This window comes from Genypterus blacodes, unplaced genomic scaffold (assembly GCF_046128005.1).
Source record: "Genypterus blacodes isolate CSIRO-AG114 ecotype Tasmania unplaced genomic scaffold, CSIRO-AGI_Gbla_v1 ptg000058l_1, whole genome shotgun sequence".
Classification (NCBI taxonomy): Eukaryota; Metazoa; Chordata; class Actinopteri; order Ophidiiformes; family Ophidiidae; genus Genypterus; species Genypterus blacodes.
Genome location: NW_027466870.1, coordinates 5,761,589 through 5,774,999, shown reverse-complemented (window position 1 = coordinate 5,774,999; position 13,411 = coordinate 5,761,589). Strand labels below are relative to the sequence as shown.

Sequence of the window (13,411 nt, the reverse complement as noted above, 5' to 3'; positions counted from 1 at the left end):
ATAAAATAGCTCACATCCCATTTTAAATTAAGAGATTTCATTGTTTATATGTGTGTTTTCATTGAATTATAAAGATTCTCTGGATAGTAATAAAGACGAATTGTGTTTATAAGATTGTACTTATCACGCCTGTAGTACATTTGACATGAAGCTCATTGCAACTCATTAAGTCCTTAATGATTAAGGACTCAAATAAAAGGATTGGACTTCTGACTTCTTATCCATCATGAATTAACTTGCAATCTGAGTGCAGGACGGATCGAGCCTGTATGGTGATGAAGGCCAATCACAAAGGACGTCTCAGAGAAAGCACTTCAGCTCATTTCCTCCTGATTGTATTTATTAGACAGAACAGCTCTCTTCTTTTACACAGCAACATAACCCCCCCTCCCCCCTACTTCAGTTACTAGCATTAGTACAAAATGTCTTTTACAAAAGGACTGGTTTTCACTCACTTTAGGACAGTGTGTAGGGTACAGCAGTGCAGAGATAATGGCATCAGAAATGAGTGAAACCCAGATGCGCACACACACTATGAGCAAAAGAAAAATGAATGTATACCAATGCTACTCCAGTGCTCTTAAATATGAGTTTGACTTCTTTTATATTATGTAGAAACACACAACTACAGTACCTGCTTTGAAAAGAAAGGATACAGTACAAAACAATGCAATGGATTTTATCTCTCCAGAAGCCCATATTGCCATCAGTTTGGGTTCCTGTTCTAGTGTTGTCTTCACTCACACACACACACACACACACACACACACACAGACACACACATACTTTTTTGAATCTGATAGAGATGTCCAGCTCTAATCAAATCCTATGATGTCATCACAAATGAGATGAGATGGAGAGAAGTGACCTCAAAATAAAGTGTTATTATAGATTAATAAAAACAACCTAAACAGAGACAATGAAGTGAATGGAACATATTCCTGGTATTACGACAAATATACTTCATAATAATAATAACGCAGCTTTGTGCAGAAGACAAATTACAACTTATATTTGCAGTTGGGTTTCACCTGTACAGTTGAATTGTTTCCAGTCGAGACAGACAGTGACAGAATCCTTCTTCATTCACTTCAACAACAACAACAACAATAATAATAATAGTAGCATATGGAAACATGAAACAGAACAAAGAATTGCCCTTTTTTTACCTATTCCCTCTGTAAACAAAACAAAACCCTTCCCCCCCACCCCCCCACCCCTGGGTGTCAGTCACCAGGGTCTTTCAGTCTCCAGCCTTTTTTCCAACGGCTCACCCACACAGACAGGCAGCTTTACGTTTCCCTACGGAGTTCCTGTGTGGGTCTTTTATAACTCATCCTTGAGTTTAGAGTCTGTGCCTTCGTCCTCCTCTTCTTCCTCCTCCTCCTCTTCCTGCTCCTCCTCCTCGTCATCCTCTTCCTCCTCTTCGTCCTTCTCCTCCTCTTCCTCCTCCTCCTTTGTTTCCTCTCTCCTCTTCTTGTCGTCCTCCTCGCGTGCCTTTCTCTCCTCCTCATCCAGGCTTTCCTTCATCTTCTTCTCTGCATCCTGGAGGGTGAAACGATCAATAAGTGAGTGCTTCCATTCAGTGCATAGAACCATAAACCCTAAGATGTAAGTTTGAAAAGTGATCCAGACTGAGGCTTTGGACTGACCTTGGTTTTACCCCATGTGTCCACGCCAATTTCCTCTGCCATGGTTGGATCATTGGTGAGCAGGAAGTTGTCAAAGATGGTTCCAGATTTCACCTAAATCAAAAAGAAATGGACACCGATCAATATTTGTAATTCCTAGAGACAAATCCAGTGAGTTAAAGCCAAATGTGACCAGTATTGAATATGTAATGTTTCATCATCCGTCTCCATGGCATATCCAGTTGCCTAAATTCAGTTTAGAATGTTTAAAAATGCAGTTACAATTACACACACACACACCTGTCACAATACACTCAGGTGTGTGTTTGTGTGTAATAGCTAGTAGCTGCTATGGGCGATTATGTTCTATAATACTCTATTTGTTAAACAAATCAGCTTGTGGGCTGCAGCAGCTTACCTGCCACAAGTCCAGGCCGATCACACCAAAGCTGTCATATTTGTAGATCTCGGCATCGGCTGTGTACTCTGGGTTGTCAATCTCAGGGTGGACCCACTTCCCCTTGTAGGCAGGGTTATTGATCTCACTGGGCTTCCATTCTCCCTGTGAAATGAACAGGCAAGGAGAGCAAGGTGGCGTTAATTTGAGCAGAATCATAAAAGCAAAAACAATCAATATTAAGCCGTTTATCTGAGGTATTTGACCTGAACTGGAGATTTGTTAAGGGAAAAAGTATGTTAAGTGAGCAAAATATGTTCCTATGTACATTCAAATCATTTAAGTGCAATTAAAAACAACTCAGGCTTCACTTATATGAAAATGTACTATGGAGTAATGAAGCTTGTGATGAATGAATGTGCTGACCTTGTATTCTGGGTTGGTGACCATCGGTGGCTCCCACTCTCCGTCCATCTCATCATCCCAGTCATCGGGCTTCTTGGCATCGGGATCAGGGATGTTCTCAGGTTTGTCCCAGTCCTGCCGAGGAGGCACAAGCAGAAACACGACACGTTAAGATCAAGGAAACATGAAAGAGGGTGAAACAAGACAGATAAGCAAGGATATGCAAATGTATCAGAAGACTCGAGTGGCTGAATCAGGCTGACCTCTGGTTTCTTGTCGTCAGGGTCGGGGACCTTCTCCCTGTCGTCCCACTCCTCAGGCTTTTTGGCTTCGGGGTCCTTGACTTTCTTTGGTGGCAGCAGGGCCCAGTCGTCCTCCAGAGTGCCTGACTCCACCTTCTTGTTGTCGATCTTAACCTCGTAGGTGTTGTCGGGGTTGACAATCAGTGTGTACAGGTGAGTGTACTCATCATCCTATGTGGCATAGACGAAAACATGTTGAGAAACTGTTGAATGAACAGCAGCAATCAATGCACAAAAAGAATGAATGTAAGAATGTCAGCTGTCTTGCTTCACCTTGCATCGGATGTCTTTGTTGATCAGATGGTTCTTGCCCTTATAGTTGAAGATCACATGAACCTTCTTTGTGCCTGGGCCGCAGATATCAGGACCTGAAAAAGCCCACAGATAAGTCAGCGAGTGAACTCTTAACTTGGAGACAAAGTCAAGTCAGAAAGACGAGCCGGACTGACCAAACATGATGTTGTAGTTGGAGTCTCCATGCATGTCGTCCTGGTTGAGGTCAGAGGGAAACAACTTGATGTAGCCTCCGCCGCAGTCGATGTTCTGCTCGTGTTTCACACTGAACTGGATGACCAGAGGCTGACCATGGTTGTTGAAGTCATCAAAACGGGTCGACATGGCGTAGAAGCGGGCGTCCTGGCTGGTCTGCAGACCTGAGGAGGAAAAGGCGTCGGTCAGTACTGTCAGTGTTGATTGATGGATGGATTGATGGATGTACAGGATTATGGGCTCAGAGGGTGTTTTTACAGATATTGATCTTAAAGTACAATCCAATAAGAATGACAACATTTCATCTCTGTTATATAATGGGATGCTATTTTAGATACACGTTAGATCATGACCTAAGAGCACAAACACATATACAGACACATCACACTCAATTCTCTATCAGGACAGAGCTCAAACAACAGTAGCTACTTGTGTAAGAGCTCCTAAACGCACCATGGGACTGTACCAAGCAGGTGATGATTCATGGCATTTCTCTCACCTTTATCTTTCTCTGCGTCTCCATAGAACTTCCCTGCAGTCAGGACAAACTGGCCGTAGTCTGTTTTATGCTTGGACTCCATCCAGCGACTCATCCAGGCGTCTAAACAGACAAGTTAGCGTTTAGGAGCATGATTAGGGTTAGGAGAATCAAACGGGCCTCTGCTGTCTAACAGACGAGTGATGGAAACACAGGGCATCAGGTGTTGGGAGGTAAAGGAGAATGATCAGGGGAGGGATTTGCAGTGGGGGGAGGGGGAGGCAATCTTGAGTAAATGATGCTCAGGGGAAAATGGAGTGGATGAAAGAGGGAAGGGGGGTCAAGAGGTGGATGGATGGATGGATACATGTATCAGAGGGAGAAGAAGAGGAAGATTTCACGTCAAAAAACAAATTTAGCCTCAACTGCAGCCTAACATGAACAATACAGGTTCGTCTATTCCAGTTTTCAAGCATGCAAAAGACTATTGGTGTCATTTCTTAAACATAAACACACACAATTCAAGCACAAACACACGGTCAGAACACTGAATGTATCTAAGGGCCTCACCTCCATCTTCAAATTGCTCTCGGAAATACACAGTCGACTCGGCCAGGACGGACGCGGCCGTCACGGCTATCAAAAGCAGCGACAGGGTTGTCATAGTGACGAGCTGAAAGTACCCTGTTAAATTACAAAGCTATGGAATAAAAGTATCGATAAACGCGAGTGCCGATCGAGTCCCGTACAGAGGCCGGTGTAGCCTCTCATGCAGCGCGCTGACAGTGAGAAACGCTGAGACGCTGCCGCTGCTCTCCTCTCCGCTCGGAACAGATGTCTGAATCTGATTGGACGCCGCGGAAGGACCCCAGACCGGAAGCGCTGCTGCTCTCGACCAATCAGAGAAGAGAATTGCCTGAGCGAGCGACGGCTGCGGCCAATGGGAGCAGACCACGCGTTGGCTTGGTACACGCCCCGTGAAGAGTGATGCGGCCGGGGCTGAATCGGAACAATCACAGCGACACAAGGATGGAAGACCGCAGAAGTCTTTATTATTGCCTTTGAAGCGGAACATTAGATCTTTACCACTGGGGGAAAAAAGCAATACATTAGAATAGGATGCGTCTTCATCGGGAAAATATGGAAGACGCCATACAAACATTAAATATATAACTGAGACTGGATGTTTTTCTCTGCATTTGACAAATTACTACATTGAAATTATTGCATAAAATACTAAGCATGGTTGGCTTAATGTTTATTTACCTCAACATCATTAGTCATCACATCTTTTTGTATCTTTCTCACTGTTTGACTTCACAAAATCTGTACAGCAGATCAATACGGACCTAATAGTAAACACATACAACCTAAAATAATTAAAGGAACACAGAGCTGCCACAGATTCTAAGATATGACTCTTAATATTGTGTCTAAATTCAAAAGTGCAAGAAAGTTGGTCATATATTAGTCAGGGTAAATCAGAATGAATGCTATTGATATGGTCATTTGGCATCTTAGAGACATAAATTAGCATAATGTGAGGAAAAGTGTTCCTTTAATTTAATCTAGCAGCGTATGTTCACCTTAAACACATTTCTTTCCACATTTACTTCACACTCTTCTCTCACAAAACAACAATTAATATGGTTCACACCTTAGGGAACAACCCAGTACACACTTACACAACCTCACCGATAATAAATGGACACAGTCAAATATGGCAGTCAGATAATCCGTGCCGACACAAACACAAACTCTCACATGCAAACACTAACAAGTTCATTTAGACCTGATTTAAACTTTAAAACAGTGCAACTCAAACTCTGAGGAATGTGAACAAACATAAATACAGTGTGACAGGATAGAAAATGTCTACCAGCATCCCTCTGTGATTTCAAAAGCACAACCGCCGTTCCAGTCTTGGTCAATTTCTCTGTCTTGGCAGTGTGTGGGTTCAGACCAAGCAGGCGAGGAGCAGCAGCCACACTGCACATGGTGGCCATCTGGGGTGTACGGGCTCCACTGTGACCCTACTGATGTCTGCAGAGGGGGAGTGGGGGGGCGTGATGCTTTTCCCTCCAATACTAGAGCTGTCCTGCTGTCTGGCCGTCTCCGAGGGGACCTGGACAGACTTGTGTGGCACCTGTAGGGGGAGAGTACGTACAGTAGTAGAGCGGACGCCTCCTCCTCTGTGTGGCTCTGTGTGCAGATGAGCTGGTAAAGCGACCTCACACCTCCTCCTGGTCTCTGGGGTGTTTTTACGGGAGAAAGAAGTTGATCCGCTGGGGTATGGATTTGCATCCCTGGGCTGAGAAGAGTCTCTCCTCTTTGGGGACGTACAGCATGGCCTTGGCCACCTCGTCCAGCGTAGCCTCGTCTGTGTCCAGACCTCGTGCTGCGTAGGCGTCCCGAGCGCAGAGTCTGACGTGACGATACTCCAAGGGCAGGAAGGGCACGAAGAAGTCGATCAGGTGACCCGACATCAGCTCGCTCTGAGCAAACCCGCCTGGAATAACGACAAAACAGAAACATTCATGCTCATCAACAATTTTCCAGCATGTGAAGGATCTACATTTCCCTATATTTGGAATATTTAAAGCATATCGGTGACTTTGTGGATTGAAACACAAACATGTTGGATGTGATGTCAGATTGGATGACATCATATTGTGTCATTTACCTTGAGACTCCATAGTTTCAGCTCTTAGCCGGTGTTCCAGGTCTTCCATTCCGATGTCCTCTCGGTTCTGTCCAGAGTGCCAGAAGTCCAGGGCTACATCGTTGATCGTTGTCCCACCGATATTACTGTAGAGAAATGAGTAAAGAAGAAGAAAAAGGAAGGCTTGATATTAGGTTTTGGAAATAAAAATTGCCCCTGTGTCATTTTTATTCATGGATAAATGATGTCATAATATTATAGAGCTACACAAAACTGTTGTGTTAAAGTCCATACTGTACATATATGTATATGTATATTACTGCTTAGTTCTTGTGATTGCAACAGTGTGTGAGCCATTGGTGCAATGCAGAATGTGAGAGATTGCTTGACCCTGGTCTAAGATGGATTGGGTCTGGATGTGATCCAACCTGAGGAAGAGGAAGACGGCTCTGCGGTAGCTGACCCCGTCTACGTTGTCATAGTGATCCATGTAGGGCTTAATGGCGTCAATGAGGCCTGGATGGAGTTTTTCTGCCTCGTCGAAGATGAACAGAGTCTGAGGGCAGCGCAGCACCATGTCTCTGATGGCCTCCCTCAGCTGGCCCTGGACACACACAACAAACGGTAAGTCACTTTAAAAGCAGACACAGCAATTCATCTTAACTATAGATAAAAGAAAAATGACTATTCTCTTAAGAATTCTTTCATTTTTTCATTATTTCTTTAAACAGGTTTGACTCTATGACCCCCTGATGTATTTCTGTCTGTGGATCTATCTTGGATTTGTATAGTAAATATATAGAAGCAGGAAATGGCAGAAAAGTACAAGTGGTCCAATAAATAATGAAGTGCATGCGAGTATTTTTCTTTTGTTTGTGATGAGAGAAAAATTAGTTTCCATTTGCAGAATGCTCCATCTGTGATGAGGTGAATGCATGATGGTGAACATCTCCTGTGATTATGTGTTACTATAACTACAACACATTATGCTTTTTATATCCATATCTTAACCTCTGCTGTTGCAAAGAGCCTTTAGTTAAAAAAAGTTTAATCCAATGCGATCTAGATGACTGGTGAGAGTTCAAGTTCTTAAGTCCATATTTGCAGATCAGTATCTTGTTTGATCAAAGTGTCTGCAATCTTCCATACACTGTTAAATCTAGACAGGTTTGTGTAATACCATCAAGTCAACATCATTTTGAAATCTAAAGCAATGGTTGTGTCAAAATTTGTTCAGATGGATTCACGTGCATCTGCACCTTTGGCCTGGTTGGACAAGAGCCTGGTTCCAACACGCATGAACCCATATTTGGAGACCTTTCTGATGCACGTCCTTACTTGTAGGATCAATATAACATCTATGGTACTCATCGAAACAAAACTGCACCATGATCATTCAAACACAGAGTTACCAAACACTGATTAAATACTGTATCTGCACAATCCAATTGGAGCCTGCGTGTTCCTGGCACAGAATTGACGACTTAGCACCATGAGACACGGTCATACCTTGTATGTGTCCACAAGTCTGGCATGTGGAAAGTGGAATGGGGCGATGAACAGCCGGACACACTCGCTCTTCACCCCGTCCCGATACAGGTTATCAGCCACAATCCGGGCGACATAATTCTTCCCCGTGCCGGACCAGCCGTGGAAGGACAGTGTGAGTGGCTTGTTGGACTCTGGGTTGTTGATAAAACCCTGGATGGCCTTCAGAACCACAGACTGAGCCAGGTGCTGTCCGTGCAGCTTCGTCTGAAGGTCCCTGGCCAGACCTGGATAAAGCAGCATAGAAAAGTATGTTTCAAAATGACAGAGCCAGAGGTTAAATCCTGAAATGACACTGTGCTCTGCTGGAATACTTATGTTTCAGATCTGGTGTCATTTACAGAATCCTGCCTGCCACATAATGTATCTACAGTAGCAGCATGCAGCATGAGGGCTTTTACAAGTATTCAACCCTTCAACCTTTAAGTCTTGAAACCAGTTCAATAAAAAATATTAAACATGCAAATCTGCAAATTGCAGACGGTGATAAAGTCTGATCATACTGGCAGCAAACCTCACATCTGGCTGTCATCTGGTATTTAAGATAGTTTGGTTAAACCCATACATCGGCCAAATCCTGTACAATACACTTAAATATGGAACAGGTGGCTGCAACTCACTGCCAATTCTGAACTGAACTGGCATGAACACACTACTACAGCATGCTTCCATAATGTTTGCTTCAGCCAGATCACTGAAGCCTGTGTGCTTAATTCTAGTGCTTTGGAAATAAGACTATGAGCCTATGAATAAAGATGTACAAGTATACATATGCAAAAAAAAGGAGAGCCCTATATATTAAACTGAATTACATAGTTGTGCATGTTTTAAAACCCTGCACACTCCTCACACTGGATCCATAACACACATATGTCTAATCAGAAGGTGATACCTGTGATGTTGTTGGTTATCCTGCAGTCTCCAGAGTCACAGCACTGGCCCAGGCTACAGTACCACTGATGCAGCAGGCTGACGTAGTCATGGGAGAAATCTGACCAAACGTCCCAGCTCGGAACTGCTCACATCAACCAGACAATGTCAGAATAAGTCAGTTTGTATGTATATAGCTGGTATTTACACTCATGTTCCAGGTTATAAGCTGTGCTTCTACAATCCTACAGCCCTGAGAAACTGTCAAAGCCTTAATGAAGCTCCTGATTCTGTAGTGAACAGATTTATAATCAAACCTTACTCATTAACATTCGTATTCAAACAGCTTTGATCATCATAATGTAGCCCAACACAAAGATACACGGCTGTTAGATTGTATAACTCATAAATAACGCGGGGGCTGACGGTTTTCACACATAACGAAACCCACACACGCAAATGCCAGGAGACTTCAATAGCCAATCATGGATTTATTTGACGAAGAATTCCATCGCAGATATGTAATAATCGGTGTAAACCCCGCCGGTGATGGAGGTGTTTCCTCTTACCCTGCTGTGTAGCATCTTCCTGGTTCGGCTGACACTCCCCCTCCCAGATATTGCAATAAATGTAATTAAAATAGTAGGAAGAAGCGTTGGAGATGCTGTCGAATTGGAAGAGGTCAGCCTCGGCAGACAGAGCCCAGAGGATGGGCACGACCCACGGAACCAACATGAGAGCGGCGGACACCGGGAGGGAGGCTGGCGGGGATGAATTGACGCCGCGCGCAGACGGCTCGCCTCCATTTATACAAACATGCCGTCCATTCAGTGGGCTGAGCCGCGGCGTCTGCGCATGCGCACCCACAACCGTCATCGTTTGGCGTTGCATTCCTCTCTAACCATTAAAGGTGCAGTCTGAAACAACGCGATAATAGTGTTTAAGAGGATCCGTTCGTAAAATTCGTGTCGAAACAATGATTAGTTGATAGGTCAATTTAGGCGTCGTGTTCCTTAAATATGATGCGACAGTAGAAACTACGGTCCCTGTGGTTGGCCTTTGCTGAGCCCATCTAGCAGCCTTTATGAACGTCAAAAGGCAGATCATATGCACCATGTGCCAGCTTATCAGGTCTTCATGCCAATGTTGACTGCTTGAATTGCTGATAATGTAATCTAGACAATCAAGCTAATTGAAATGTAACCTTAGAAATTGATATTGTGATCAGGTAAATATGAATCATGAGACAGCATTGAGTGAAAAGCCTTTATTTTATTTGGCATAAAGTCATTTGCACAAGTGATGAGGTGGACATGGCCTCATCATGAAGCCTCCATCTTTCCTGCAGATCTTCAACTTGGCCCAAGCAGCACCACCTGAGAGACAGAACATCATTTAGACTTGCTGTACATGACCATGTCTTAGGAATCACACAGATAAGCAGCTACATGACCTCAGAAAATATGGAACGGTAGGGGTATAATCAGGTTTCATTTGGCAGAATCTTTTCATCACAGGTGAGTAGCTTTAACAGGTTTCATGTGCAGGAGTGCAGCCAGTGACAGCCAAGCAAACTCCCGACTGAGCCTTGTGAGTTCTTATGCAACACTATATTGGATTTAAGGTGGTGAATATTCTTACCATGGTTTGTCTTGGAGGTCCACCTCCTTGCCTGAAATACAGAAAATAAAACCTTATCACAAGTTTGGCAGCAGCAGGAACATAAACTCATCCATGAGGTTACTCAGTATGTAGTGTGTCCACAAGAACATTCAGGTCAGACATTTGTAGAAACATCACAGAACCCATGACAGCAGAGTGCCTAGTACAGGTTTATGTTCTCACCGGAGTCTAACTGTCTGCCATCAACCATGGCCTCCAGACCGAGTGACACCTGCAGAGACAGAACAGAGTAAGATCAGACATTCAAACCCAGCAAGAAGATAAAGTATGAACCGACCCAGTCAGTTAGAGCTAATATAACAGACTCCATGTTTACAGTCAGCTGTTACTTTGTCATCACACAGGTCAGCTCACTGTCTAGTGCAGCTCAGGGCCCAGAGCCAGATGGGGCAGCATCTGAGGCACGACGGCCACCAGGACAGGCTGCCATGTATTATCACTCATCTGGGGCCCAGTTTGACATCATCTAAACTCACCATATTTCTGTGTCAGCTTGTGTGCAGTGAACCCCACAGCTCCAGTCCTGCAAAGGCAACAGAATTAAAATTAGTTACAGCTAATGTCAAGAGTTCAGACTGTTGGTGTGCAGTCATCAGATCAGAAAAGAAATTAAGTTTCCTCAACTGGATCAGAGACCTGATTCAAATTCATCATATCTGAACACATACAGGCCATAAAGCACTGTGACCTCACTTACCAGCAAGGCTGCGACCACACGCCATGAATGAAACATTCAGGTCTCACATGGTGCCAAATCAGGGAACATGAACCTGCCATGAGGAGAGGAAGAACATTTACTACAATATTTCAGACACCCAACAGTGCAGACAGTCTTTAAAGGTGATACATCAGATAGGAGCGAAAGACAATAGATATTCTTCAGGGTTCATCTGCTGAACTATGCACTCATCATTGTGTCAGTTTGATGTTATGCAAATTAACCTTGAGTGAGACATACCGTTCTAGGGTGTTGGCATCTTGTCGACTACACCTGGCGATTAAAAGGGAGAGAATTCATTACTCAATTGTTTCATACCAGTCATGGCTGGATCAGTATAGAGCAATACATCAGATAGGAGCGAAAGACAATAGATATTCTTCATGGTTCATCTGTTGAACTATGCACTCATCATTGTATCAGCGGGAGGTTTTAGTCAGATCAACCATAAGATGCAGACGTACCTTTCCAGGGTGTCAGCATCTTGTAGAGTACATAGATCTTTATTGGTACCCAAATGGGGATATCTGGGGGTGAAAGGGGAAAGAAAATGTTACTTGCTTGTTTCACACCACACAGCTAGTTGGTTTATAGAGTGATACATCAGATAGGAGCGAAAGACAATAGATATTCTTCAGGGTTCATCTGCTGAACTATGCACTCATCATTGTATCAAGTGCAGGAAACACTTTAATTTAGTTTTTGATCTCACCTTCACTCAGATTTTAGCACCATCAGTTTCTTAATGGTGGCCGTCACCCCATGGGGTACAGGTGACGTCGCCTGTCAGTTATCCAAGATTGCAGCGACCTAAAAAGTTAAGATCAGCCATTAGACTAAAAAAAAAGCACAGCTAGGCAGAACCTTTGCATTCTGCACTGCATCAGTGAAACAGTTGTCTTTCACCCTTTATCAGAGAGATTCCCATTGTTTTAAACAAATCATCATTGTCAGTGTTTATAAATAATGTACTTGGATAAATAATGTGGGCATCTCACCTGTTCAGGCTCATGTGGCGAGTACAGCATGGCACAAAGGTCCCGACTGTAAGGGAAGAGAGGCACAGTAAGTCAATCTATCATCTGTTACCAGGAGAGGTCTGTGAGCTGAAAGTGCCTCAGCAAAGTCAATTGGTGGTTGACTGACTCATCATATTTTGATCAAGAGTAGCAAATGGAGTCATCATAGCAGCACAGAACTGACGTTGCCACCGGCCATTTGAAGGAAATCAGACTTGGGGTCTTACCTCAGGTCGACTGGTCACTTCTGCCATTTCTGACCTGTAAATAAAAATATTTCCTCAGTATTGTGATCTTAACTGCGCATGAACAGTGTGTGTATTATATTAGTCTCAGGGTATTAGTTTCTCAGAAATCACTTCTGTCCACTACTCTTATACATGAATCATCACCGACGTGCATATTGAGTGAAAACGGCATCCGCAAATATTCTTACCAGTGCTTATGTTGGTCAGCTCCAAAACCAGGACCCATCATGAAGTAAACCTGAAGAGAAAAGATGGGGTTAGTACCTAGTTTTATGGTCTCCATGTGGTTGCGCAGTCAGTTAATGTTGAGCTCCATGCAGTCAGGTCTGTTGGCGTTTCCTCAACTTTACTCAGATGTCCCTACCAACATTTAACTCATCATTTGCATGGGCTGATGGAGGCTTTAATTGAGCTAATAGAGAGTTAGCACGTGAGCGCACGAGCTCGGGCACGAGGCAAGGCCTGCTAACACCAGGGAGCTAGCTTAAACTCTGAGCAGCTCCCAAGATAAAACTGATACAGTTCAACAAATAACAGCACGGCTAGAGCAGAGTACAGATGTAAACAAGACAACTGAGGTAATAACAATTGTCTACTACCAAATAACCGTAAGGCCATGCGCAGGTGATGAGAGAGTAGTCAGTACCTGTGAGGGAGCCGGAGAGTGAGACAGTACGGCGGGCGCGACGGCTATTTATACGTGGTGGCGCAAAGGTTGATGGGAACGGAAACACATATGCAGTAGAGGGCGGGGCTTCAGGGACATTTTCGACCAGCACATGACGCTGAAAATTCGCACTATACATTGCAAATAATTATAAATTCAAGCTACAAAACCCCATCCCTAATAATTACGCTACAGATGTTTCAACTTCTTTCAACTCCCGGAAGTGAAAACGACTAACAAATTAAACAAGTATGATTTTTCGGTGTCACGTGATAGCGATTGACCAATCACTAC

The 13,411-nt window shown here is 43.8% G+C and overlaps 2 protein-coding genes, 1 long non-coding RNA gene and 7 other non-coding genes across 11 annotated transcripts; all 10 read right to left on the bottom strand.

Moving 5' to 3' along the window:
* Positions 1–439: 439 nt before the first annotated feature.
* LOC143002978 (calreticulin-like) lies at positions 440–4,520 on the bottom strand. Its single transcript, XM_076153420.1, has 9 exons — positions 4,273–4,520; positions 3,724–3,825; positions 3,185–3,388; positions 3,009–3,103; positions 2,697–2,906; positions 2,455–2,568; positions 2,050–2,193; positions 1,653–1,745; positions 440–1,545 (listed from the first exon to the last, which is right to left on the bottom strand). The coding sequence occupies exons 1-9, from the start codon at positions 4,364–4,366 to the stop codon at positions 1,327–1,329; spliced, it is 1,275 nt and encodes a 424-aa protein (XP_076009535.1). The 5' UTR covers positions 4,367–4,520; the 3' UTR covers positions 440–1,326.
* A 223-nt stretch (positions 4,521–4,743) lies between these two features.
* Positions 4,744–9,597, bottom strand: tor3a (torsin family 3, member A). The gene is made up of 6 exons (XM_076153612.1): positions 9,352–9,597; positions 8,805–8,927; positions 7,874–8,139; positions 6,793–6,968; positions 6,386–6,510; positions 4,744–6,211 (listed from the first exon to the last, which is right to left on the bottom strand). Exons 1-6 carry the CDS (start codon positions 9,515–9,517, stop codon positions 5,964–5,966), a joined length of 1,104 nt encoding a protein of 367 aa, XP_076009727.1. The 5' UTR covers positions 9,518–9,597; the 3' UTR covers positions 4,744–5,963.
* A 437-nt stretch (positions 9,598–10,034) lies between these two features.
* LOC143003088 (uncharacterized) lies at positions 10,035–13,153 on the bottom strand. 2 transcript variants are annotated; one of them, XR_012963832.1, is made up of 12 exons: positions 13,097–13,153; positions 12,639–12,688; positions 12,430–12,463; positions 12,182–12,227; positions 11,896–11,993; positions 11,648–11,710; positions 11,424–11,456; positions 11,163–11,235; positions 10,942–10,988; positions 10,628–10,676; positions 10,424–10,454; positions 10,035–10,158 (listed from the first exon to the last, which is right to left on the bottom strand). It is a non-coding gene; the product is annotated as an uncharacterized LOC143003088 (long non-coding RNA). The 2 variants fall into 2 exon arrangements; XR_012963831.1 differs by having other exon boundaries at positions 10,424–10,676.
* LOC143003140 (small nucleolar RNA SNORD47) lies at positions 10,233–10,302 on the bottom strand. The gene has a single exon (XR_012963841.1). It is a non-coding gene; the product is annotated as a small nucleolar RNA SNORD47 (small nucleolar RNA).
* LOC143003136 (small nucleolar RNA snR60/Z15/Z230/Z193/J17) lies at positions 11,306–11,386 on the bottom strand. The gene has a single exon (XR_012963838.1). It is a non-coding gene; the product is annotated as a small nucleolar RNA snR60/Z15/Z230/Z193/J17 (small nucleolar RNA).
* LOC143003142 (small nucleolar RNA snR60/Z15/Z230/Z193/J17) lies at positions 11,526–11,606 on the bottom strand. The gene has a single exon (XR_012963843.1). It is a non-coding gene; the product is annotated as a small nucleolar RNA snR60/Z15/Z230/Z193/J17 (small nucleolar RNA).
* LOC143003143 (small nucleolar RNA snR60/Z15/Z230/Z193/J17) lies at positions 11,779–11,859 on the bottom strand. The gene has a single exon (XR_012963844.1). It is a non-coding gene; the product is annotated as a small nucleolar RNA snR60/Z15/Z230/Z193/J17 (small nucleolar RNA).
* On the bottom strand, positions 12,060–12,139 carry LOC143003135 (small nucleolar RNA SNORD79). Its single transcript, XR_012963837.1, has one exon. It is a non-coding gene; the product is annotated as a small nucleolar RNA SNORD79 (small nucleolar RNA).
* Positions 12,531–12,599, bottom strand: LOC143003139 (small nucleolar RNA SNORD75). Its single transcript, XR_012963840.1, has one exon. It is a non-coding gene; the product is annotated as a small nucleolar RNA SNORD75 (small nucleolar RNA).
* Positions 12,762–12,841, bottom strand: LOC143003141 (small nucleolar RNA SNORD74). The gene has a single exon (XR_012963842.1). It is a non-coding gene; the product is annotated as a small nucleolar RNA SNORD74 (small nucleolar RNA).
* Positions 13,154–13,411: the final 258 nt, after the last annotated feature.